The sequence below is a fragment of the Thermobia domestica genome, chromosome 9 (assembly GCF_964235325.1).
Source record: "Thermobia domestica chromosome 9, izTheDome1.hap1.1, whole genome shotgun sequence".
NCBI lineage: Eukaryota > Metazoa > Arthropoda > Insecta > Zygentoma > Lepismatidae > Thermobia > Thermobia domestica.
The window spans coordinates 68,078,637-68,106,045 of NC_137462.1; the positions used below are offsets into that span (position 1 = coordinate 68,078,637).

General features: G+C 33.4%; 1 protein-coding gene across 2 annotated transcripts in view; it reads left to right on the forward strand.

Moving 5' to 3' along the window:
* LOC145694714 (phospholipid-transporting ATPase ABCA3-like) overlaps positions 1-27,409 on the forward strand; it is a 187,752-nt gene that overhangs the window by 104,724 nt on the left and 55,619 nt on the right. For both annotated transcript variants that reach the window (XM_081771243.1, XM_081771244.1), the window contains exons 11-14: positions 5,985-6,140; positions 6,469-6,540; positions 10,343-10,481; positions 23,981-24,233. In XM_081771243.1, the coding sequence (XP_081627369.1) occupies positions 5,985-6,140; positions 6,469-6,540; positions 10,343-10,481; positions 23,981-24,233 (620 nt within the window). The remainder of the gene's footprint in view (positions 1-5,984; positions 6,141-6,468; positions 6,541-10,342; positions 10,482-23,980; positions 24,234-27,409) is intronic.

Here is a 27,409-nt window from a genome sequence, read left to right on the forward strand (position 1 = left end):
CCTTAAGAATTCACATTTCATTGGAGATTCCATTCAGATTTATTAACTTGACATTAGAATAAGGACTGTAAATGTAGTTTTCTCTCTCTCTCTCTCTCTGTCTCTTTTTTATATATATATATATATATATATATATATATATATATATATATATATATATATATATATAATCCTCTTGTAATGCCTTAAAATCTCATATTTTATTAGCAATTTTACGTTTTTGTTAGGTGTATCGCAAGGTTTTTGATAGCTATTGTGATCCACTGGGAAGTGCAGAAGTCAGAGGGAAAACAGAATCAGATGAGTAATACTGAGATGGATCGAGCGTTATTCGAAGCTGATTTCACTAAGAGTACAGTAGATGCATGCAACTTATCTATCTTCAAACGTGATTTCATTTTGGTGCAGTACATAATAAGCTCGACGATGTTAAGAGCAAGTACTTATCGAACGTATGGAACACATTATAATATTTGGAAATCACTCACCTATTAATGTTCCTCGAACAATATTTCTTCCAATATTTCGAATGTTGCATTCGGACACTCATCCTCAGGGCCACAAATGGCTTAAGGGGGACCAAGTTTTTTTCCACAATAAGATATTTATATTGTTGTTTTCTTTCAATGGTGATAATTTAAGAATAATACGTTCTAATATATTGTAAGTTCACCGTTCCCATATATTGTAAGTTACTCTTGTTATTATACTATATAAAACAATATATACATATATATCTTAAAATTAATGCACTAACTTAACTACTAATGCGTAATTTTTCAGCAAATGGATTCTTCTTTATTCACAACGTAGTTCTAGTCATTCACCAGAAAGCTTATTTAAATCGCAGTTTACACAATGTAGCCAAATTACACTATTATAACATTTTCTTATCCTTCCTTAGGAATAAGAGTTGCCATACAACAACAACATTTCAAAATGGAATGTAAATCTCGAATGTTATTTCGAATGTATTATATTGTAACTACTTGTAACTAACAAAATCAGAGATTTCAAAATTTGAACGAATTTTGAACGAATTTAAAGTATCGTTTCAGGAAAACAATCGTTGGTATATCAAGGCTGATTAGGGAAACAAGTTCATGTTAATTGATAGGGATGACTACAGAAAGAAAATTTTGGATAAAGTATACGATCGGGGTTATTTGAAGGTGAATATTGATCCATTACCTGCTACCTTTAAATTTGAAGGTAGCTGTTATTAACAAAGGGATGTCCTTTATTGTCTATCGTAGTGATTAATAATGACGAAATTAGCATTCTAGGTAATTCAGGGTTGAAATACAGTAAATATTTTCTCTATGCTAATGATTCACTTATAGTGTACATGGATGATGACAAACTCCATTTTCTTTTGAACTAGTTAGAACATATAGATTCAAAAATAAAATTCATGTACAAATTGAAAAAAAAAGTATTTTTTTTATTTTATTTTTTACAGAAATTTTAACAAGTTGCAATCAGAGGTCTTTAGAACACCATTAGCCAGTGATTTCTTCGATTACAAAATATCAGGCCATCTATACGAGATCATAGCTAACATGAATAAACATGTCCATTAGGGTGTATAGATTAGTTACAACCCATGAAGATTGCATAGATAAATTTAAGCACATTACTAACTTAAATCTTGTCAACGGTTATATTCTAATGACTCTAGAACGATGGAAACAAAATGCCCTTAATCTTTTAGAAGCTTGATAAATGGGGATACAAAAGAGTTCGAAACCAAGCAGATAAGGTTTCTTTCCTACTTTTTCCAAATTTATCGTTCAGATTCAAAAATGTACCCAAAAATGTAACACAAAAGTTACGGTAAAACTCCGTAGTAATATGGAAAGGTCATTAAGCCAATAAAAGAGAGATTTTGCGCAGAAAAATATTTTAAGCGGTATTTATTAGATTTCTTTTACATGCGAAGCTATGCACACTCATGTCCAAAATTATTGTCGCATGTTTATAAATATGTTGTTGTAGGAATATAATTTGATAACGAATTCATCCGGTATTTCTTATAGTGTTAGTATGTGTACAATCGGCAAAGACATGTATGTGGCAATTTCATGTCAAAAGAACAGTAAATAAGAACAATAAAAGGAAAATAAAACTTTCTTGTCTAATTAGCAACATTTTGTTTTACTTATTCTAATTTTTGTATTTATAATTCCTTTCCTATGAAATTTACTACAAATATACATTTCCCGATTATACACACAGTATCAGTATTAAAAGTACCCTGCAAAATCATTATCAAATTATATTCTTCCAAGAAGACAGATATAGATATGCGACGATCATTTTGGGCATGAGTGTACATAGAAATGACTAAAACAAGTATTAGCACTAGGCTAAAACAACATATAAGAGAGTTCCAAGAGAACAAAGAAGTTATCTCAGGTTTATCAAAGCACCTTCAAGAAGGAGCATAGTGTGACCAAACGTTCGATGTTAGATTTGAAAATTCTTCGCCGTGCTACTTCAAATATTGAAATAAATGTATTTGGAGTAGTGGTGTTAAAATTCGAATAATTCATTATACGAACATTCAAATAATAAATTCTTCAAATGCTCGTTATTCGAACATTCGAACAATATTCACTATTCGAACAATTGTTCGAATAATAAGTAATTGTTCGAAGAATTATTCCATTGAAGGATAATTATCCAAACAATTATTCGAATAATGGATAATTATCTAAACGATTATTCGAATAATGGATAATTATCTAAACGATTATTCGAATAATGGATAATTACCTAAACGATTATTCGAATAATGGATAATTATTCAATTATTCAAATAATGAATAATTATCCAAACAATTATTCGAATAATGTATAATTATCCAAACAATTATTCGAATAATGGATAATTATCCAAACAATTATTCGAATAATGAATAATTATCCAAACAATTATTCGAATAATGTATAATTATCCAAACAATTATTCGAATAATGGATAATTATCCCAACAATTATTCGAATAATGGATAATTATTCGAATAATTGCTCGAATATGGAAAACTAATACTCTGGTAGTCGAATATCAACAGAGAAATTATTCTAATAATGAATGTTCTAGTAATTATTGAAATAATTTTAACTCCACTAATTTGAAGCATATTACATAGAACCAAAAGTACAAAAATGAACACCGACAAAGGAAATCTCAAATAGAGATTAAAATGGTATCGTTAGTAATTATATCAACAAAAATAAAAAAAATAGCTTAAATACTTTATTAGACAATTATAGTTTTAGATGTACATAACACGTTCTGAATACATGAATTAAAATTTTGAGGTTTCGATGCAAAAAATAGAATAATAGTGTAACATAGCTGCATTGTGCATTCTTCTATTTAAATCAGATGTCTGGTGAATGATTAGAACTGATTAAAGAGGACGTTCTGAATAAGAAAGAATCCACTTACTGTATACAGTGTTGTTGTATACAATATAATGACAAGAGTAAATTACAATGTATTAGGAATGGCAAATGGCCACAAGTACCGATAAAATTCCCTAATATTCTTAAATTACTATTGCTGATGCAAAAAATGAAATGAATTAAAATTTCTAGTTCTACGTCATAAGATTATGCACCGAGTCTAAGGGAGTCACTGATGATGAAAAAGAATGAAAGTGGGAAGAAGTGGGAAAAATGAAGAGGAAATACACACACACACGGTGTTTGTCCACCACAAGGCCCATTTGGCGTGAGCTGGGATCCAGCCAGAGACTCCACGCACAAGAAGTGAGCGCCGTATCACTGAGCCACCGCAGCACCTGTTAATACAAATAATAATAATAATAATAATAATAATAATAATAATAATAATAATAATAATAATAATAATAATAATAATAATAATAATAATAATAATAATATCATCTTATTGAAAAAAAAGGATTTAAGCCATTGTGCGCTTCTGAGAATGAATGCCCGAGTATAACATTCGAAATATTGGAAGAAAAAAATGTTCAAGGAACATTAGTAGGCAAGAAGTTTTGAAATACCAGGACTATTTCTTTTCAACTTCCATTAAGTCACCAAAGGAGAACCACGTGATAAGACAACACGGAGATAAAACAAAGTTGATTATTAAATGCTGCTCATCACCAACATCGATAGACAGTTTCTGCCACTCAATCATTGTGGTGTAGCGAGCGTGAAATCATGAAGATTGTATTCAAAGCCGCCGAATGTTATCCATGTAATATAATTTGCTTTTCTCAGGTAGAATAGCGTTATACAGCTGCAATTCATCATCCTGTGAGTAAAAGTTGCGGTGGGAATTTTATAAGTAATTGTTGTATGTAGGAGTGCTGCACAGAGGTTAAAGAAGGACTTAGTGACGTTCACAATGAAAGTAGCCAAGAACAAAAACCTGTCGTACAGACAACCTGAATAAACGCTTGAATGTTGTGGTTCGTGAAAGGTATATATTATGATTTTTGAAGGTCTAATCTTGGAATTTTAGAGAACTCAGCAGCCGCCTGGAGAAATCGATTACATGTCGTTCACACTTGGCGGGGATTTCGGTTGCTATCGATGTGTTTTCACGTTCGATACTTCCCAATGTTTTCATGTTTATGCCGACCTAAATTTTAACGATACGGAATTAATATTTCTTTTATTAAATACTGAGCAAACAAAATAATATTTTTAAAAAAATGTCAGTTGATTTTTATCACGTCATACTGTGTATTCAGACCAAGTTAATAAGCTTACCTGAATTTATTGTTATTTGATTTTTCACTGGTTCTATTGAAAATAATCTTATTAATAGAAAGTGCGTGTAACTTATGACCCAAGTAGCATTTTGGGTTGGCAAATGGTTGGGCCAACCGACCATAGTTGTTTGGCCAACGGTGATTTTGCCGGTACTGCAAATCGTTATGCCAACAATTATTTGCAACGTTAGGCCAACAGAAGATTGTGTACAGTTGGCCAACCAACCAATGGACGACAGTGTGCCAACCATGGAAGAGTTGGGCCAACGAAATTGCAACAAAATGCCAACGAGAAAATCACAGTTGGTCAACGATCGTTATCCTACAATCTACCAACTATGGTGTGGTTGGGCCAATGGAATGCCAACAAAGCACCAACGTGAAAAAAACAGTTGGCCAACGATCGTTATCCTACGGAACGCCAACATTGTGACAACAAAATAGAACATCGTCTTTTGATGCGTTGCCGAAACAACCATGCACCGACGTTGAACCACTGTTTTGTTTTCGCTTGTTGGAATCGATGGTTGATGGATTGTCGAATTTGCGGTTGGCATTTTGATAGTGGCTTTGCCAACGATGCCTACAAATAGACAACGGTTGGCACACCGTTTGACAACGAAAATGTTACTTGGGGAGAAAATAGTGCGTAAATATTTTATATCTTTGTATATATGTAGATGAACGATGTATGCAGATAAATGATTTAACTAGATATTTGGGTAAGCTAGTTATGCGTCTTTTAAGCTACGATTTTGAATTAAGAAATGAAATGAAATCTTTGAGTTTAAATCCCATGCTTCCTGAATAATAATGAACTTTTATTTAATTTTTGCTGGAGATTTTCTTTTCCACCGAAGACATACGAAACGAAATAATTTTTTATCTAAAATTATCATATTAAAAGTACCATATTAAAATTGTAAATAAACAAAATAAGAAACGTTTAGAGAATACATCGAATTTGTATATAAATTTCGGTCTAAATTAAGAAATTGCTGACAGAAAAGGATGTAACTATTTAATATTATCTTTATTGCTTTCATGATCACTTCCCTTACATTTCTATTTTTAGGTTCTTATTTATATGTATTAACTTTTTATATCTGAAAATCAGATAGCCTATGTGCTATCTATTATTACAGATACATACATGTCCTATCAACTGAAATACTGTATATAACATATATATTATGAATCTTTCAAATGTATTATTTTTGCCAGTTGAAAGGTCGAAGTTTCAAAGATGCTAGAAGTGAAGTTAAAACTCTTTTGGAAGATTTAGATCTTACAGAGAAGGCAAATTGCATAGCATCTAAGTTGTCTGGAGGAATGAAGCGAAAACTGTGTCTTGGGTTGGCACTCATTGGAAAATCAAAGGTAAATTCCATTTGATAATTTTAAATCATGTGAATTTGTATGCTTTCACATTGAAAAATTTCTTTTAGTATATTCTTTGTACGTATGCGCGTATATATTCATTTTTTATGATGAATTCGTTACATATTTGATTTAACTTACATTTTGATCGTTTGTTTTTGACACTTAAACATTTAAAATGAAATTAAAACATTAAGGCTGCACGCCTACTCAAATTAAGTTCTTGTCTCTGCTCAAGTTGAGATTTGTAGAATTGAGTTATTCAATTTTTTTTTTTCTATATACTCCCGTGAGGCACCTTAAATAATTTACATTTTTCTTTTTTAAGATTGTGATTCTTGATGAACCAACGACAGGGCTTGATCCGGAAGCAAGACGAAGAGTTTGGGATATCTTACTAGTAAGTTGTTGAATAAACGTCTTTTTGCATATTAATGTAATACTAAAAAATCCCCCGCAGACAACATTCCTCATCTCACCCCTCTGCATCCTCTGTTTCAAATTTATACAAGTGAATGACATGGAGCAAAATACTTTAGTATATTAAATAGCTTGATGTTTTGTCCAACAGTTCAAACGAAGCATATCATAGTAAAATACATTGACACAATTCTTCCTGTGTTTTTGGAATATAATTTCCAAACCTTGTGTACGTAAATCAGATATTGACATAAAGCCAAATTTGTGCCTGAACATCCATCAGTTAAAATCTATATTGAATTCGAGAAATGAATAACAATCGTATTATGTGAACATAAAGCAGTCTATATACTAAATTAGATATCTTCACTTTCAGCCATTCAAAAGAAGTGTAATAATAATGATACCGCCAATTCCTCTGTCCTTTGAAATCGTATTTTCAAGTATTAGTTATGTATAGTATGTCGAAGACAACGCGAATCAATATATTAAAAATATGCTTTATCCGGGAAGTAATTTCGACTTGTGGATCCTATAATTGGACTTTCTGTTTTAGTTAAAGAAAAAGTTAAAATCTTCACTTAGTTCATTAGAAAAGCTTACTGATGAACTAGCCAAGGACTGTCATAACATACACACTCAGAGATAAGCGACATCACAATATTTCTGCATACATTAATTTTAAACTAAAATACCTTCTGTCAGTTTATCACAGAGCCAATCCTTGTGTTATGCATAATGATTTTTCTATTTAAATGGCTAGTTAGTAGAAGTACAAAAGTCATTAGGATGAAAGAGAGTCAAATTTAGCCAAGTCTGTCCACACACAATGTTCCATTTGTAAATTATTCATTGCAGCTTTGGAAAATTCGAGATTGCTAATAGAACTCCAACTGATAAAAGCAGTATATATATATATTTTAAGATTATATATTTGTGTTACAGTTACATAGCTAAAACTGTAACACAAATATATAATCTTAAAATATATATATACTGCTTTGATCAGTTGGAGTTCTATTAGCAACAATGTTCCATCTATCTATTTGATAGATATATGGACAGCGTCGGTATTCTATGGTGGCTGGATAGTGGTAGACCGTGAACAATTGAGCCCTAAGACTGACCATTCATTTTGAAATTCTTGTTTGTCTAAGAAATACGTTGTTGGAACGTGGAAAGTGACAATATTAGCGAGTGCTGATAAAGAGTTGACCTTGCTTTATCAAACAAGTTTTTTACAATAGTTCTCTAGCAATACTGTTAATAATTATGACAGAAAATAGAAAGTGTCTGAACTTCAGCAAGACAAAAACTAATTTTCATTAATATTAACTTACCCCTTATATTCATCATTTTATTTAAAACTTAAATATTGATTATTCAAGCATCACCTTGTAAGTATCTTCTATATTATCAATATGACTTTCACGTATTCACTTTCGAACTACTTTGATGTAACTAACTGTATATGTATCAAATCTCTCTGTTCTATGTTCCGTGGACTACTTGTTTGAAGCTTGAAATCTAAGTATTTATTTTTAGTATGTTGTTAGTATTTTACATGGTAGTTTAGAGTGTTCAAAATTATCAAGTAACACAAAAAAATGAATACAAAGATAAAACATATTATAGAAAGTAGCAGAACTGAGGATCATCAGATACGCGCCTCATTGGATCTCAGTCACAAGTCAATTTTACTGGTTCAACGTAAGAAAATTTTGAATGGGTTTTTTTGGTAAGAGTACCTGAAGAAAGGAATTATAGGATACATTAAATTACTTAACAATATAGATGAAACCACAGTGACTCAGTAATAGGACGCTGACCTCTGGTGTGCGGAGTCTCTGGTTCGATCCCAACTCATGCCAAGTGGGCTTTGTGGTTCACAAGCATCCTATGCGTGGGTTTTCTCGGGGTTTCCCATTTTCTCCCACTTTCTCCATTCTATCATATCGTTCATTATCATCATTACCAACCCCCTGGCCTCAGCGCATAATGATGGAACTTGGAAAGAATATAGCGATAACATAATCATAGAACTAAAGAAAGTACACTGATAACATAATCATAGAACTAAAGAAAGTACACTGATAACATAATCATAGAACTAAAGAAAGTACACTGATAACATAATCATAGAACTAAAGAAAGTACACTATTAACGATTTCGCTAAGTGCTTCATCAGATAAAGGCTGAAACAAGTACAAAGAGAAGAAAAAATAAAAGAACAGAAAAGTAACTGTGAAACAACCAGTTGAATATCATATTCAAATGTAAATCTTTTGATAACATGGGAAATATGAAAGTGGCTAGTTTAGAAGAAGAAGGCAAAACTAATAGGATGGGTGGGTTGGTAATAAGTAAAATATAAGGGAAAAGAAAAATAATTGAAGACGGAAATATACGTAAATATACTTGCATATAAAAAGAACGAATATCAATGAATAAAAAATAAAGATAAAATTTGCCAGAAATAATAAAAATTGCAATAATTATAAAAATAAGAGACATAAAATAATAAGTCACAGTATAGAAAATTGTGACTTATTTGTTTTAATTTGTCTTCGGACAAGAAACTAACACAAGCAAGACCATCATAATAACTTTTTGTTGATAATTTCATGTGAATTCCAAACTAAAATTTAGAATATCGAAAGGAAAAAAAAAACGCACTCACAGACGTTTAGTTCATTCATCACAAGTAGCCACACATCTAGTAGTACGAAATGAAAGTGAATGAATAGAAATTTCTCCTGTTATGTTCCACGATTATATCCTTTAGGTTAAATGCTCAATGGGAATGAATTATGATGGAATAATTGGTGGAATGAGAATGTGGTTGGAAGAAAACAGTGAGCACCTCGCGCCAGAAGTGAGCGCTTTACTACTAAGCCACCGTGCTCTCCTACCTACTGGTAGAACATGTTGAGAGATGGATTTTAGTGGTGTTTTTCTTCAGAATGAAAATGAAATGAAATCTTTCAGTTTAACGTCCCACTATTATGCCGGTTAGGAGAAGGGAGACGATGACTAAAGACAAATGAATTATGATGGAATAATTGGTGGAATGAAATGTGGGAGGAAACGAGAGTACCCCGAGAAAACCCACGGACACGATGTTGTCTACCACAAATTTACTTGGACGGGGATCGAACCAGGGAACCCACGCACCATAAGTAAGCGCTCTACAGCTGAACCACTGTACCCCTTAGTGGTGTTTTTGTGATTTTGTTATTTTTGTGGACAACCCCATATCCTATGTACTTATCCTATTCAGCCTTTATTTTTAATTAAGGGGGTACGGTGGCTCAGTAGTAGAGCGTTCACTTCCGGTGCTTGGGATCCCTGGTTCGATCCCAGTTCGTGCCGTGTGGACTTTGTGATGGATAAACACCGTGCTCGTGGGTTTTCTCGGAGTTCTCTCGTTTCCTCCCACTTTCTTCATTCCACCACTTCATTCATCTCTCATCATCACCGTCTCCTTTAGCCTAATCGGCATAAACATGGGACGTAAAACTGAAAGACTTCATTTCATTTATTTTTAATTTTTCTTCTCTATCATGCTGGACAGTTTGATGCGAAATCGTGAAAACTGATCTTTCTGCACGTGGACGACATTACAGCAATGACGTTTATTACTTAATTTAACAATAAAACAAAACTCCACCAAAAAATCTCTTGAGTGTTTCAATAAGCATTTATCAGTAAACTCATTCTTAGTTAAATGATTAAAATGTTCAATCTTTTCTTTATTTATTTTTTCTTTGTTTTCTTTCAGAAATTGCGAGGGGACAGAACAATCATAATAACGACGCATTCTATGGAAGAAGCTGATGCTTTGGGAGACAAAATTGCCATTATATCTTACGGACAACTGTTGTGTTACGGATCACCCATGTTTCTGAAGAAAGCTTATGGTTAGTTGACAGGCGAGAGTATTTTTTTTTTTTCTATACGAATTCTAATACTGATGAATGGTGGTGGTGAGATTGCTACTTTTTATTATTTACTTTTACATTTCAGATGGTTTTAAACACTTCTCTCTAATACTGAAAAAAATAATGTTATGGAACTCCTATACTATTAAGTAAAATCTTTTGTTTACCTTAGAATTAAATGCCTCATTTGAATACCAATTCCATATAAGATGCACCTTTACGATTCAACGTAGAAGTCGAATCATAGCAAATACGCGTATACGGGCAAACCGCTCTATTAGGAAGTTCGTAAAATTCAGTCCTTGTTGTGTGAAATAACGTTCCTTTTCAGTATGTACTTTATAAGATGGAGACCTACAGTTTAACGTGGGATCTGTACGATTATATCTCCTTACGAATTGAATCCGAGTCTCTTGCACGAAAGGCGATAATGTCATGAGTGATAAGGAAACTCACTCAAAGATAAATATTTAGGAAATTTCATCATTAAGAACATGAACTTCCATGTGTGCCACTATGGAAACATCAGTTAATAGCTCATATTATGATTACTAAATGTTGAATTAAGGGATGTCATATATGGGGATGAAAACTGATGTCCTACACGGAACTTAACTGTAAAGGGTTATGTTGAATATAAATAAAATTTAAATGTTTCAATCTTATTAAATAAAAATAAAGTGACTAGTTGGAAAGGTGAGGTGAAGAGAGAAAAGTTTAGATTACAAAACAAAGGAAGAGCACTAGCCTGAATGATTCCTGACTGACCGGCGTCGTCCTTGTCATCTGGAATGATGAATGTTTCTTTCCTGCGTCTTCGACTCTCTGGATGATGACTGGAGAAGTTCGAGCTAGCTGACAACTGGAACCTAATCCTCTCAAGCTGCTAAGGGTGTTGAATCAAATCTTCATGCTGTTAGGGCCATGAATGTAGTTCTTCATCTCTGCCAAAATGTTCCTGTGGTGTTGAACCTTCAGAATGGTATTACAAAGATATGGAGCTGGTATACCGATCTCCAATGGTGTGTTGTGCTTCTTTACACGATCCTGCACTTATCAAATCCTCATGATGATATAACATTAAAGGATAACTCATTTATTATTAGTTAAAAAAAAAAAAATAATTTTCTAAGTAAACCTCGTACAAAGGCAGCTCTGAGAAAATTCTCTTCGCAAACATACAAAAGTGTATATGTATGTATGCGTCTTTGCGACGCAGAAACTCCTTTCGCTTCTACAAATATGGTTATAAAATTTACTCCCTCTGCATTCTTAACCACAGTGCTTCATGGTTATTTTTAACGATTATGTTATCCATTGTGTGGTGTTAGTGGTGGGAGCACTTTGGTGAGAAGGCACTGGCAACAGTGCATTCATTGGACAACAGGATGTAGAACGGACAACTTCGGAAATTATTCAGTGCCTTGAATTACGAAATTTATAAGTTTATCACTACTAATAAATTTAAATAAGAAGATTATATTTAAAGTGAAACGTTTTAAAGAAGAGAAAATATTTGGAACGATGCGATCTGGTGAAAAGAAGATGGAACAAATTTTTTCATACAGATAAGTTAAAACTTAAAGGGTTTATCCCTCTAAGAAGATGTTTACGTGAACGTGAATCGCGAATCAAACAGGGCCTTAGATAAAGATAAAATCGTACAATTAGAATACAAATAATTACACAAGTGTTAACAATGTCTAGTTGAATTATATATATAAATTTCTAGATATGCATGATATCTTTGCGTTTTCTTTGATTTCCTGTATGCATGAAAATGAAGCGTTGTAAGTAAACTAGTAACTCCATGTTCCGTTCATAAGTGTAATTAAATACTTAGTGTTAACGTTGTAAATACAGCTTAATATTGTGCCCTTACACTGGGTTACATGAGCACATTCTAGTCTCCGAATTCTGGGTAAGTAGGTTGGAAGTGATGGTTGTGACAGGTTAACTTTGTGGGTGCCACTAGGTGTATCTGTGCGCGGGTCCGATATGCAATAAAGACGGTACTATTGCATGGTGGATCTTTGCGTTTCCTTTGATTTCCTGTATGCATGAAAATGAAGCTTTTTAAGTAAACTAGTAACTCCATGTTCCGTTCATAAGTGTAATTAAATACTTAGTGTTAACGTTGTAAATACAGCTTAATATTGTGCCCTTACACTGGGTTACACGAGCACATTCTAGTCTCCGAATTCTGGGTAAGTAGGTTGGAAGTGATGGTTGTGACAGGTTAACTTTGTGGGTGCCACTAGGTGTATCTGAGCGCGGGTCCGGTATGCAATAAAGACGGTACTATTGCATGGTGGATCCGAGGTGGGGTGTAGCTGGGGGAACCCGCAAAGTAAACAGTAGTGCACGGTTATTATGACGGTAATGTTCCCAATCACTGAAACAAAAGCACTGTATTATCACTCACCCACCCCTCTACATTTTAATAGTAAAGTAGCGCAATGCATCAGTGTGTAATAAACGAAATACCGCCACAATGAATACCCACTGTGTACGTGTTTTCCGTGGTTTTGTTAAACACAAAGCGATGACTCTTGCGATCAGTGAACTAGGAGGCACCCGGCTAGGCGGAAGAGAATGCACGAAAGCAGAAAGGGAAACTAGTCTTGTTTATTAGCATCTTTAGTAATGACAATAAAGAAATACATGTTTATTTAAGCTGTCTGTGAATGTACATCAAGAATAAAAGTTTTGTCTTTATAGAACTGAAAATTCCAATGATTCTATTAAAACTCAGTTGTAGAAAGAAAATAATCTAATTAAATAATGAAGATCAAATTTAACAAATTATGACAAAATATACATAAGTATGGGTTACTTCACACGTAGGGTTACTTCACTTTACTATATAATTTGAAAAAATCATTTGGAATTATGCAGTTCGTTCTCACATACAGTCCACTGAGTTTTTGTGACCATTTTATTGTCTACGTCTATGGAATCATAATTAACTTGCAAGTGTAATTCAATACAATGCATTGATAATGTTATACAATATATCGATAAAAATTTAGCATTTATTTGCTACATAAATTATGTAATACATTATAAGTGCTACAAAATTACATTGTAAAATACTAGTATTGATATAAACTTATCTTTCTTTGTATCATTCAAGTTTTTAATACAAAACACACAACGCTCCCCTTTAAACATTGTTTTTAATCAAGTTTGTGAAAAGATAGAAAAAGGATATAGTAAAACTAAACGGAACACTAACTTTAATCAAGTAGAAAATGTTTAGAACTTTATTCCTACGAAGGCTGTGTCAAAATGAGCTTCTGTGTTTTTGTTCTTTTATATTATATCAGAGCTGTCAGGTTTCTAACTAATAGCAGTGGGGTTCAGTTCTTGTTTCATTTACTTGTTTTGGTTTGTCCAAATTTAATCCCAGATTCTTGATTTTAATAATAATGTTAATAGTGAAATATTCTATAATTAACTTCCTTATATTATTATTTGAAATGGAGAAATCTTTAATTTCCTTAAGTCATGGAAAATATTAAGTTTTAATTACTAAGGAAATCCAGGAAATCGGATGATCACTTTCTTTCAATCCCTTAGGTGCTTAATTTTATTTTATTTTTATTTTTAACTCTAATATTGCTCTTGTTATTTCTAGGTTAGTTTCTTTGCAGAGTGAAGAAAATTGGTACGCCCTATTACGTTCTACATTTTGCATAAAACACGTGTTACAATCGAATTGAAAGATTCAGTTTTAAAATTTATTAAGTATGGTATTATAAGTTAATGAATGATGTTCTTTTGATTTATATAAAAATAATTCCATGTTTTTTGGAATATCTTCTAATAAAACATCTAAAAAATAATCATACGACATCTAGATTTCCTTAGCATTTAAAATATAATAATTCTCATGAATTAATGGAATTAAAAGTTTATTGAATACAAATAATAACAAATAGACAGATTAGTGACGGAGTACTTGCTTATTAAAACTAGGAATCTGGAATTAAATTCGGATAGGTGCCACTTAGACAAGAATTGAATTCCAGTTGTAAGTTCCTTTCTTTCCATTTTTCTTTTCTCTTCTTTTTTTTCTTTCTTTTTCTAAAATGTAAGAAGTCTGGTATTGACTCAAAAGCTTGCAACTGTTATGCAATGTAGCATGATCATACAAAAATAATATAAAGTCACTTTGATGAAGTCTCCGTATCTCAGAATGACGAATTCTAAACACTGCAATTAGTTTTCCGTCTAATTTTCCTATATTCCTTCTTTCTGTTCTTTCACATCTTTAAGAACCTCCGTAGGTGAAACGTAGTGTGGTTATATTGAGGGCTTGATTAGTAAGTACAAAAATATTTTTATGATTGATTTCAAGCTACCACTCTTACGAATTGTACAAAGAAACTAGTATGAATTTCTACGCACTTATTTAGAAACATATTGTTACGGGGTTGTTGCAGAAGACGCTATAAGTCATAAGTCACTAAGATTTAAAACCTATCTGGAAACTGTGTTTATGACAAATGATTTGAAATATTAAAATGTAATTAATTTAAAACAGAAATATTTTGTATTTGAACACTAGAAATATTTTATATAGTAAAGTTTGTACTTAGTGGCACCCTACAGTGCCATTACTATATTTTCTTTGTTGATAGGTCTCCACTTAGAAGCGTAAATAAAATAGAACTTCTATGATGTAACTTATCCATAGTAGAAATACAGAATAACTTAAGTAACCAAGCAATGCAGATATTGTATCTAACATTAGTAAATAATATTATTAAGTAATAGTAAATAATATTATAACATTAACATCTTAGATTTAATATACTTCCTTGTTTAGACCTTCCTTTCAGTATTAGCATTATAACTACGTATGATGTTTAGTGGTTATAAATAATAACAATCAAACTGACACAAAACAACATATTAAATACAAGCAGCTGAATGGATTCATTTTACAAATGCAATTATATTTAAAGAAAGAAATCATTTAAACAAATAGGAAAAAACTAGCAGTGTTTGGAAGGTGAAATATCTTATTTGAAGGCAATACAAAATATTGAAAACCTACTTTACGTTAAGTTTGTCCTTTAATATTCTACTCTTGTATGTATTTTACGATATATACTTTTTTTCTAATTTTTAAAAGCAACTAAGTGAAACATATACAAATAAATAGTACCCTGTAATTTAGATGCTAAACTTGGATTAAAGTAATTTTCCCTTTCTACATGAAATAGATTCCTTTCAATACATGTCTATTATATGAAATTGTATATGAAAATTTACCGGGCGTAAAATATATTACAGTGCCGGATTCAAGTCCCTGTGAGGGAACGACATTCTGTTACGGTATCTAGGTTCGGGTGCTATCAGATTAATGAAAGGTTTGGTCCTATACCCACCGTCGCTGACGAGTCAATCGCACCGCAAAAGTAGGGTTAGAACTTTTCTCGTCAACAGACTCATATAAATTATATTTATGTTTCTGAACGTCTCTTATAACCTCAGGAAGGAAATTCATGAGAAGCATAAGACGTAAAGTTAAGCACCAGATGATTGAACAGAGGAAATAATGTACCCTTGCACTGCGCTACGTTAACTGCATTATCACTATGGCAAGAATAAAATATTAAAACATGCATGCAATATACGACATTACTTATCCTGTTAAAGAAAATATCACTATGATATACGCACAATTATACTATTAGCCTGTTATCACTTGACACAGAGATTAACACTCACGATAAATATTTTTAATGCAGATATTTTAACCTTTAGGAAATCACAAGCACATTCGTTTAACAAACAACAATATATTCTTGTAAAGGAAATATTGGCCCAAGACTACGGTTTGTAGTAGTGATGGGCAAAATGATTCATTTCGGAGAATCGATTCATTTACTCTGATTCACTAAAATGATTCGATCATTTAATTCGTTCATATGAATTGGTTGTCAGCGCATACCCTTCGCGCAAGTGAATTGGTTGGGAATGATTCGCTCATTGAATCAGTTAGGTTTCTGCGCATTCCCTTCGCGCAAGTGAATTGGTTGGGAATGATTCGCTCATTGAATCAGTTAGGTTTCCGCGCATGCATTTTGCGCAGGAGAATTATTCGATCATACGAATCGTTTGTCTGCTGAGACTCAAATGAATTGCTTGTGACGAAATACAATCTCTCTTTCTCTTGTCAACCACCTTTGCCATGTGACACGGGCAGCATTGCATTGGGGCCACAACAGCTCTGAAACGTGTTTCAAGCTTCATTGTCACTACGAAGTTAGCACATGCCCTTCCTCCCTCGCATTCTTAATTGTTTCAGAAACTAGTATTTGCGTCGGAGCGGTCAAAACTTGAAAGTGTTGCAATCTTCATTTTTTATTACCAAGTTCAATTTCCGAGAAAACATGCTTTGTTCAAAGTGATCCATCAGAAGCCAGTATACCGTAAATCATATTTAGCCCTTTAAACCAGAACGTTATACAGAAAAGTTAAATTGATGCAAAAACTAGAATTTTATTAGGTAGCGCATTTTATTCGTTTCTGCGTAAATGATCTGCTTCTTGCTGCAAGCACCAAACATCTCCCATTACCATTTTACTGATCGAAAAATTTCAAACTCAAGTGCCCTAGTATTGCACCATGACAAGCATGAAGTATACGTGGACCAGATATACTTCCATCGAGGTACGCATCGTTAACAGCGAACGTAAAAAAAAAAAAAAAAAAAAAAAAAAAACTGTAGAGTGAGCCAGGCCCGTATTCACGGGGGGCAATGGGCCGCCCCCCTAAATTTTTACTGCTCCCCCCAGGTTTTCACGGTAGGCTTGCAAATGAATTATAGTGATGAACTATCATATGATTTGATCGCCGCCCTAACTTCTACCGGGCCCCCCTAAAATTTTGAGCTGGCTACGAGCGTGGAGCAGGCCCGTAATTAGGGAGGGCCACCAGCCAGGAGTCTTAATATTCCCTGTGGGCAACTGAAGCCCCCGCGATTACCTTGAACTTCACCTGAAACTTTTAGTTGTTTCTTTAGATAAATATGTCTTAAAAATAACCAGTCAAGAATAAAGACGAAAAGGGTCAAGTGAATCGGGCTAGGTACAGGCCTGATTTATGAACTTTCTCCGAGATAATTTTAGAACAACTGTCTTTCTATCTCTATCTTTTTTTATATTGTATTATTATGGATAGAGATATAGAACCCTAAGGTGGATGTGTAACTTTCATGTTTTTACTTGTAAATACTAATAGCACTATACGATAGTGTGCTCATTTCTGGTATGTAGCTTCTCACATTTTCTTATTCCGAGTCTTACGATCTCTGTAAAGGATAAACCGTGTTCATGAACACTAGCGCAAATCCTGGGGGGATGAGGGGGACATGTTCCCTCCAATCTTGGAACTGCAAGAGACTGTCCCCCAATAATCCGATTTGAAATGTAATTTTTAGGGAAATATGTGATGATTTGTGTCCGATTGCCACAAAGGAAAGTGAGATGAAATTGATGTCCCCCCAGAATAAACCTCAAATTTGCACTCCTCCCAATGTTGAAGACAACTCTTCTACCTGATCCTCCGCAGGATTGTTTTTTAACTTCATAAATATTTTGAGCATCGCTTAACAACAACAACAACAAAAATCTTACTTGTCCCCCCAATGTTCAAGACAGATTTGCGCCGCTGTTCATGAATATATATTTTCAGGAGGGATGGAGCCGTAATAATCGGCGATGTAAGTCGGGGATCCTGTCCCCGCTATTTGAAGTTCTTATTATTTATTAGGCCTACTGATTTGTTAAATTACCGTTATTAATTTTTCGCATGTGAGATTTGTACATATAAAATTTCAGATTAGAAGCAAATTTCTTTTCATGTTCTCCCATTTATAAAGTGCAAGTGATTTTCAAGAAGAAAAATTCATTTAATTAAAACGACTAAAATAGTTCGCAGTGTACAATACACAATATCTTGCACATGGTCAGATTAGGCTGGGCGCTTGAATGAAGAATAGCAAATACAACGTAAGCCACTGAAGTGACCACGAAATCGATCAATATATAATTATGAGAATTACTAAAATTTTAGGTCTAATACGTCTTTGTTGAAATCGAAATATCTAGAAGATGGTGTTACTCACGAGACTAGAAAGTTTTCATCTCGTCTCGATTTTTGTCTACAACACGAGAGGAGAAGTATTGTATATTTTCAAATTCAAGACGAGACGAGAAACATGACATCTCGATGAACAAAAACGAGACGAGAGGAGACATTTCTCAAGTATCGTCGACAATACTATTTCACCCAAGTGTAAGACCTCAAACACTGTTTTAATGTTACAGGATTCGTAATATAAAAACTATAAATTGATAAAGTGATTGCACGAATACAATGAAGAGTATTTATCAAAGAGGTAGATTTGGATTTGGAATGTAGATTCAGAAATTGCCTACACTGAAGAGATTTGGAAATGTAGATTCAGAAATTGCCTACACTGAAAGTGCACTTTTGGACCCTCGATTTAAAAAAACAGGCATTTAAATCTAAGCTTACTTTCCAGAGTACGTACAGAAGTGCATCAGAAAGAGCAAGCAAGGTGAAAATTTCGAACCAAGAAGATGAGCCCATTCGGAAAAGACCCGTACCACCTTCATCTTCAATATGTGCGGACTTCGATGAAGAAGTTTGACAGCTTTTGAACTCTGAAAATCCAACTGCAGCTGGAATTATTGAGCTCGACAAGTACCTAGATGAGCCATTAATTATTCGTACAGATGATCCACTTGTGTGGTGGAAGAGAAAACAATTTGCATATCCTCGTCTTTTTCAAGTAATGAAGAGAAGATTAGCTATTCCACCAAGTTCTGTTCCATGTGAACGAGTATTTTCGAAAACTGGACAAATACTTACTGAAAGACGAAATAGGTTGTCTTCTCAGAAAGTATCCATGCTCGTTTCTTCACGTAAATATGTAAAATCTGTGATGTACAGTGTAAATAGTGTTTTGTGTAAATATTTTAGTGCTGCTTAAATATACTGCTTAAATGCTGAATCTGTTTTAAGTTCAGTGTGGTGTTTCCAGTTATCATAGATGTAAATGATAAGACCACTTCGTGTAGCAAGTGCACTTAAAAGTGATGAGAAATAAGCCTATTTTATATAGCGCACATTACCTTAATAATCGCTCAAGAGCATATTAAAACCAACAGTAAAATTACATTACACATGAGCGAGCAACACTGTCACTACTTGCGGATCCTGAGATAGCGAACAGTACAAAGATCGTGGTAAGCAGCAGGTAAGTTTATTTTAAAATTACTTTGTTTCCAGTAACGCGACTTCCATCCTTTCAGTTTCCACGTCGTCTGTTTATGTACACCGCATAGGGGGAGGATGGACGTCTAGCCTGATGCTACCTTGTCCAATGACTATATTTGTTTATTTTGTGTGTGTATATGACTCTTCATTGTATTGTGCGAAGCGGACCCCTGTTAAGATAGTGCGGTAGCACACCCTTCCTTCGTTTCTCTCTCTCTTCTTTCACAACCCTTGTTTTGATGGCATCTGCAAAAGCAACACTACCAATTCGCTCACTGCAATTTGATTCATAATTCTTACATTTCGATCTCAGCGAACAATTCAGTGAAAAGTAGAAATGATTCATTTGAAGAATCGATTCGTTTCTGGAAAGAATCATAATTCATTTGATTCTCAGCATGATTCGTTCATAATGATCGAATCGTTCATGATCGACACAACACTAGTTTGTAGATAAACGAGCACGAAAACGATACCGATTAAAACGCACGAATATCACGATTTTGGTAGTTCATTCATTGAAACACGCAATCATCCTTCGAGGCAAGACACGTATTAGTCTTCTATGACCATTTGAGAAATTAATTCTTTCAGGAGGGTCTTTGGATACTCTTCCATTGTTCCATAGCTTTCGACGTCGCTGAGAGAAAAAGTTTATTCACAATTTTTTTAACTGGCTGATAATTCCGCAATCACATTTTGAGTATACAGTTGTTAAAATATTTGGATTTTTACTTGGAACATATGTATTATTTCTACACTTTACAAGTGTATTTTCAAAATTCTGAAAATCTTACTAATTTATATGTCACGGCATGAAATATCTAAAAATTCAGTAATACAGTCAAGGAATCACATGTTGTATCGTCTCTTTCCAGGATGTCACTCCTCGCGCCTCTTCTACGCGTCACCATTCATTGTCACTCTGAAGGCGTATGAATACACTAGTGGAACAAAAGATAGTTCCCACACAACACTTAGTTTTTAGGTAGTTTCTTCCCTGATAGAGGTTGATTAACTGGTTATTGTCTTATTGGGAACACATTAACTACATTTAAACACATAATGTAAATAATAAATTATTCTTATAAAAAATGCACATTATGATGTATAGTCCAACTCTGCCTTTAGCTTAGGAATTCAGCTTTGGGTAGGAGGGAGAAGAGAGTTAAGCTGAGTTGATTTTTTTTTGTCCGTATTTGGTCGTACGAAGAGAAGAGTATGTGGGCAGACACACACACATAGAAACTTGTGAGGAAAAGAGTTTTCAGCATTTCGAATTCTAAGAATTTTGTCCTGGTGCGTACTAATTCCAAGAAATCCTCTTTCGTATACGAGGGTTGCTTAAAAGATATATAACGATAGCGTTATAAATATTAGGTTGATATATAAGTTCGTCCGGTTTAGAAGTGACGTTTAATATCTCTTGTGAACTAATTTGTTGCAGTTCATATTCTAAGTCCACGTTGTCCTTCTTAATGGATGGCAGATGGATCCACCGATGTTAATTCATGTTTTCTCTGTTATAAAATATTAGTTGACATGAATGTTCTTCGCACGGTGAGAATGGATATATGGAAAATATTTGAATCCCTTTTCCCCTTAGGATACTTATTTCAGTGAAAGTATAATGATAAAAAAATACAGAAGATACCCTACTTTTGGCATAAATTTTGAAACACTCTATCCCCACAGAATACGCCTTTTAATCAAACAGATATGATTAAAATCAGCTTCAGCTAGATAGTAATAATATTCCAAAAGTTATTCCAAACAGAACAGCCGTTTTCTCGACCTCTAAAACTATGAATTCGACACTAATTTAAGTCATTTTTGCCCTTTTATATTTCACCTCTCTCCCCTTCCCCATCTTTCGGTGGGGCTGAACTTGGACTCGGACTTAACATTGGGAGCATCAGTATTCATTTCAGCTACCCCAATCGTATTGGATTATTTTTACATGTCATTCCTTTTACATGTCATATATATATATATCAACGGCTTCGGCGTTACCCCTGTAAGTTACCAATCCAAATGACATGTCCGTTATTGACTAAACTTGGGCCTAAATACAGTCGGGATTATCATCTAACAGCTTAGCGACCACAAAAACCATGGATTCGACCCTAACATCGATCATTTGAGACATCTTATTTTTCACTCCTTCTCATCCTCATACTGGTAGTGTATCGGCTATCGGGAGTGTAAGTATTCATCTCAGTTACATCGAAGACTATGGATTGGATACTAATGTTGGTCATTTTAGATTATTGTTACATGTCACCCACTTTACACTGCCTAGGCGTGAAATGGAGGCTAAACGTGGACTTAAAAGGCATTTGGCGTGTCAATATTCATCTCAAGGATCCTATAAACTATGGATTCGATACTAATATATATCGTTTATTATTATTTCTATCGAAACTATCACCAATCAACTTACAGCCTCGAAAACTGATTCAACACTAATATCGGTCGTTTTCGATCATTTTTATGTTACCCCTCTCTTACCCCTACTGGAGGCTGAAGTTAAACTTAAATAACATTAGAATTGTCACCATCAACTTAAAGAACACTAGAATTGTCACCAATCAACTTAGGGATCCCGAAAACTATGGATTCGAAATTAATGTTGGTCGTTTTCGATTATTTTTACATCACATTTCTCTCCTTCTACGGGTTCTAATGAGGACTGATCTTGGACTTAAACGGAATCGAAAGTGTTGCTATTCATCTCAGAGACCCCGAAAACCGTAGATTTGACACTAATATCGGTCATTTTTTATCACTTTTATATGTCACCGCTCCTACTCCCTGCTAGGTGTACTAGGAGGAGTCAGCCCCACAGTAAGACTGTAAATAGTATGTGTAATGATATTGATCCAGGCGTTTCAGAATTACGCTGAAAATCCAATTAATATTTTTAAAACATTACACGCATTGAGTAATCAAGGTGCTGGTCTCCGAAACCACCAGAAACATTTGTTTAATCTAAAGCTACAATGCAATTAATGAGAAGACTGTATCAAAGTAGTATGTTTGTTTTAGGAAAATACATTTCGTTATGATCCGTTCCGCTCTCTTCACGGTCTGGGGGAAATCGAACAATGGTGAGAATCTTTTTGAACGCGTAATCCATGGAGATCCAAATTAAACACACTGAAAGTGGCCATACACATGAACTGAAACCATATAACAGATGACAGACACCTGAACGCTATGAGCAAGAAAATTGGTGATTTGATTCCCCTTATACTCAGCAACCACAACAAAGATCACCATATAGCCAACTGTGCTTCCACCCTCAGTATCGCTTTGCTCTCTAATATCAATGCTATAATAATAATAATAATAATAATAATAATAATAATAATAATAATAATAATAATAATTATTATTATTATTATTATTATTATTATTATTATTATTATTATTATTATTATTATTAGAATTAGAATTAGAATTAGAATTATTATAAGCGGTAAAAAACGGTACCTCTACGTCGTCGACGTCACACACCGAAATCAACGGCTGGTCCAAACTGAAACGAAAAGCTTAGGAACGATTATCTGTATTCACACAATACATTGTCCAACTAGTAGGGCAAAGAAAGCATCATTTAGTACTCCCCAGAAACGTCATAATACGTGTTAATAATGATTTATATTGTTAACAACTGCGCAGTCTTTAGGTTAATGCAGAAAAATAACCAGCAAGATGCCACTTAGTAATTCGACAACACAACACCTCACACTGCAGCTATGACGAAATCAGTTCTTCAGAAGCTGAGAATAAGTGTCTTACCACATGTGGCGTACTCCTCAGATCTCGCGCCTTCGAACTATAATTTATTCTTGAACTGTCGATGACAATGTGTGATATTCTGCGTCGACGACACGGCACTTTACTTAGAAACCAATTGAACTTTACCAAATCAGAGGAATATAGGAGACCTCTGAGCAATGAGGAACCCTGTGAATAATGAGACAATATTTTGACTAGTATTATCTAGTTAGTGGCTCCGTAGTCTCGTACTTGGTGATTGAATAGAATTGTAAGAAGACAGGTATAATTTATGGATTGATCCAATATTTTCATTAAGCATAAGGTTCAGGTGGTGTTATTAGTGATATTGATATTAACATGTTTTCTTATAGGTACGGGTTATAACTTAAATATTACAAAGGAGATTAGTTGTGACACAAATAACCTTACAGAGAATATTCAAAGAATAATTCCTGAATCCAAAAGAACCTCTGCTGATGGCAGCACGACGTTGACCTATCATCTACCATCGGAGCAATTGAGACAGTTTCCCGAATTACTTAAATACCTTGAAGGTGACAAAGAACGAATAGGAATTATGGGTATCGGGATTTCAGTAACAACTATGGAAGAAGTGTTTCTTAGGTAAGTATTTGTTTGCGGATATAATATATATCCAGGATTATTTTTAAGTTACACTGCTACCTTCCTGGTGGAGTTTAAGAAGAAGGAAGTTTCATTTCAAATTGCAAAAAGGATGGGATAAATATTTGATCTCTTATCATGGACAACTTTTCTACCCATACACAACACCTATCTTCAGATATGGTCAAAACTGTATCCAAGGGAGAGAATATTCTAGTTAACATCTCAAAATTCTTAGGCTTACACTGGATGAAATGGCATTTCAACTTGTTAGCTTTTCTTAGAGGATTCCTGAATCAAAGTTAACCTAGTACTTCTTAACACCAAAAAACTATGTATCACATTTAGCCACTTTATTCCTAATCTGCACTGATACAATTGAATTCACTTCTTTAAGTAGAACATCTGTTTATCATTACTTCTCTTAATCACCATAAATCTCGTTCTCTGCATCTACAAGTTATATCAAAATCTAGGAATACAAACCCAATCTATCTATCAACAACTAATCTTATCTTTCTTGAGGTTTGCACATAATATCACCTACTTTCCTTAGCAACAGCCAGTGTCCATTTAACAAGCACTTTGTGCCCTTTTATATTCCAACACAACTGTTTGTAGTGAGTGTTTCTGTCTATATGTTTAGACATTTTACAATTTGCTTACGATCTCTTTTAATGAATATGTCATTGGAAATTATCAAAAACTCATATTATTATGTCGGAGACAAAAATAATTGTATTTGTCCGATTTATCTTCTTTCTATTAAAGAAAAATCTCAAACTTAGATCTTGACTAACCAATTAGCCTCTCCTCTGTTATAAACAATGCCAAATGAGGGGAAAATTAAGACAGGCTCTTGCTAATTATTTCTTTCTATTTATTTATTTTCTTTTGTTGAAAGGGCATGGGGTAGGTAAAATTTACGTCCGTTATAAACTTTAGTTTTGTTTATCTTCCAAATGGTGAATATTTTATTTTAGTATGATAACCGGGAGCTGTTAAGGATAATTAAAGATAGGTTCGTGCTAGAATTGAAGAGTTAAAAGTGGGTGGCAATCTATTTTTGTAGAAAACTAAACAGTGCCGATTGTGCTCTACCAAGAAGAAAACAGAAAAAAAATTATCTGCTGCTTAACTCACCTAACTTTCATTTTCATACACTCTGACAACATCAAATAATTTTAAAAAAATGTCTGTCATTGTAGACGAAATAAGAAATCCTTTTCGTTTAATTCTTATTCAACTTAACAATCTTATCAAGAAGATGAAACATCTTATTATAGAGAAGATATGTCAGGATTTTCATGCTATGCATAAATTTTAAACCACTCTTTTATTCTCTGTTGTCACTGTAAATATATTAATTGATTATTTGTAATGTTAACATAGTCATTTAAATTATATGTCAAAACCAGTACTTTAATATTAATTCTAACGTACTACAAATCTTGATGCTTAAAGCGACATGTTCAAAATGGTTTCAACAAGTCAAAGTATACTTACACTTTTAGTGAAAAAATAAAGTTCATTTTTAGGTTATATATCTACATATAGTCTATATATAGGAAGTAGATATAAAATACTTTTGTAGAGCGTTTGAGTCATTTAGTGAAATACTGGACTCCACTACCTACAAATTGATTATTACTACTGAAGAACCATATCTTAGAATATGAATTACTAACATCTTCACAATTTACCTTACAAAACATCCTGATGAAGAGCATTTGTATATTATGCCGGAAATATTGATAGGAAATTAACCTTTTTACGAAGTGGAGTGCAAACACATCCCAGTGCTAATTATTTGGGTGTTACTGTTCGAAAAATATTTCTACAAGGATGAGATTCAACTACTTCAATTATTTATTTGCATGAAATATCTTTACGGGGAAGGCAAATGTACTAAATGAATTGTCTTCTAAATATTTACAAATTATTCGAATGGGATGCATGTATACCCCACATGGTAAAGCATGTTACTTTTTAAATATGTATTGTTTTTCTAAACGGTCACTAGGCGGTAGCTCATTTTAGCTTGCTTTTCATAGTTAATTGTTCCTATTGTACACTTATCATCCAGAAATATGGAAGTGTAGTGATAAGTGATGGCATAACGCCTCTACCTTTCTTCTCTATCTTGTTCTCTATTTAGAAGGTAAATGAGTCTTAGATATTACACAAATATTACTTCTCTCGAATGTTAGTGATAATGACTTTCAGTATTTTCGGATGTATTTTTGGAGCAAGAGAGAAGGATGAGAAACAAGAAAGAAACCACGAAATAAATATTCCTATTGAATTGAACGAAGGAAGATGTGTAAAATGTCCTCGCTCCAGGGGCAGAAAGATTCGAACAAAATGTGACGTTTGTGACAGTTTTATTTGCAAAGATCACTTAATGAAGAAGATTGTATGCGAAGACTATTAATGTTTTCAATGATACGAGTATTCTTACGTGTTTCTGTAGTTGAATTTAGAATAAGCAAGTAATTTTATAACAATATTGGAATCTTAGTTGTTTGCAGAGAAATATTAATATGCTGCGTTTTACACAAAATTCAAACTATACTGCTGTATTTGGGAGAAAATATACAAAGATATTACGTTATTTTATATGTCGAAACACTAACTATGGAATATAAGTTCTATTATAACATTTATATATTATGATAATTAAGCATTTTTTAAAATTAAAAACCGATTTATGTGTAGGTTGCATTTGCACCCCACTCGGTAAATAACGTGAAACATTTAAGTTGCTAAGAAAGAAGGTTAAGAGTAAATTGTAGATCACTACAGGAACTCATAAAGATAAATAATACGTAAATTTTGAAATGTGTTCTATACGTTTAATAAGTTGTTAAGATGGAAGTATAGTTTAAAATTAATTACTTGTATACACAGTTAAATTTTCTTTATTAGCGGATCTTTCCACTTAATAAGATCGTTATACGAAATGAGAATTAAGTTGAATGAGAATTCTTATTTCGCTTAAAATGGCCAACATTAATTTATTGACAAGTGACGTGCTAAGTGAAATGATAACTAAATGAAGTGTAAAGACTCCAAGCATTTTTATAATCTGATATAAGTTTGAATCAAGTTTATTTTAAAATTCTATTGGCAAAAGATAAACTTTTCCTTGTATGTCCCTAGATGTTGTTGTTACT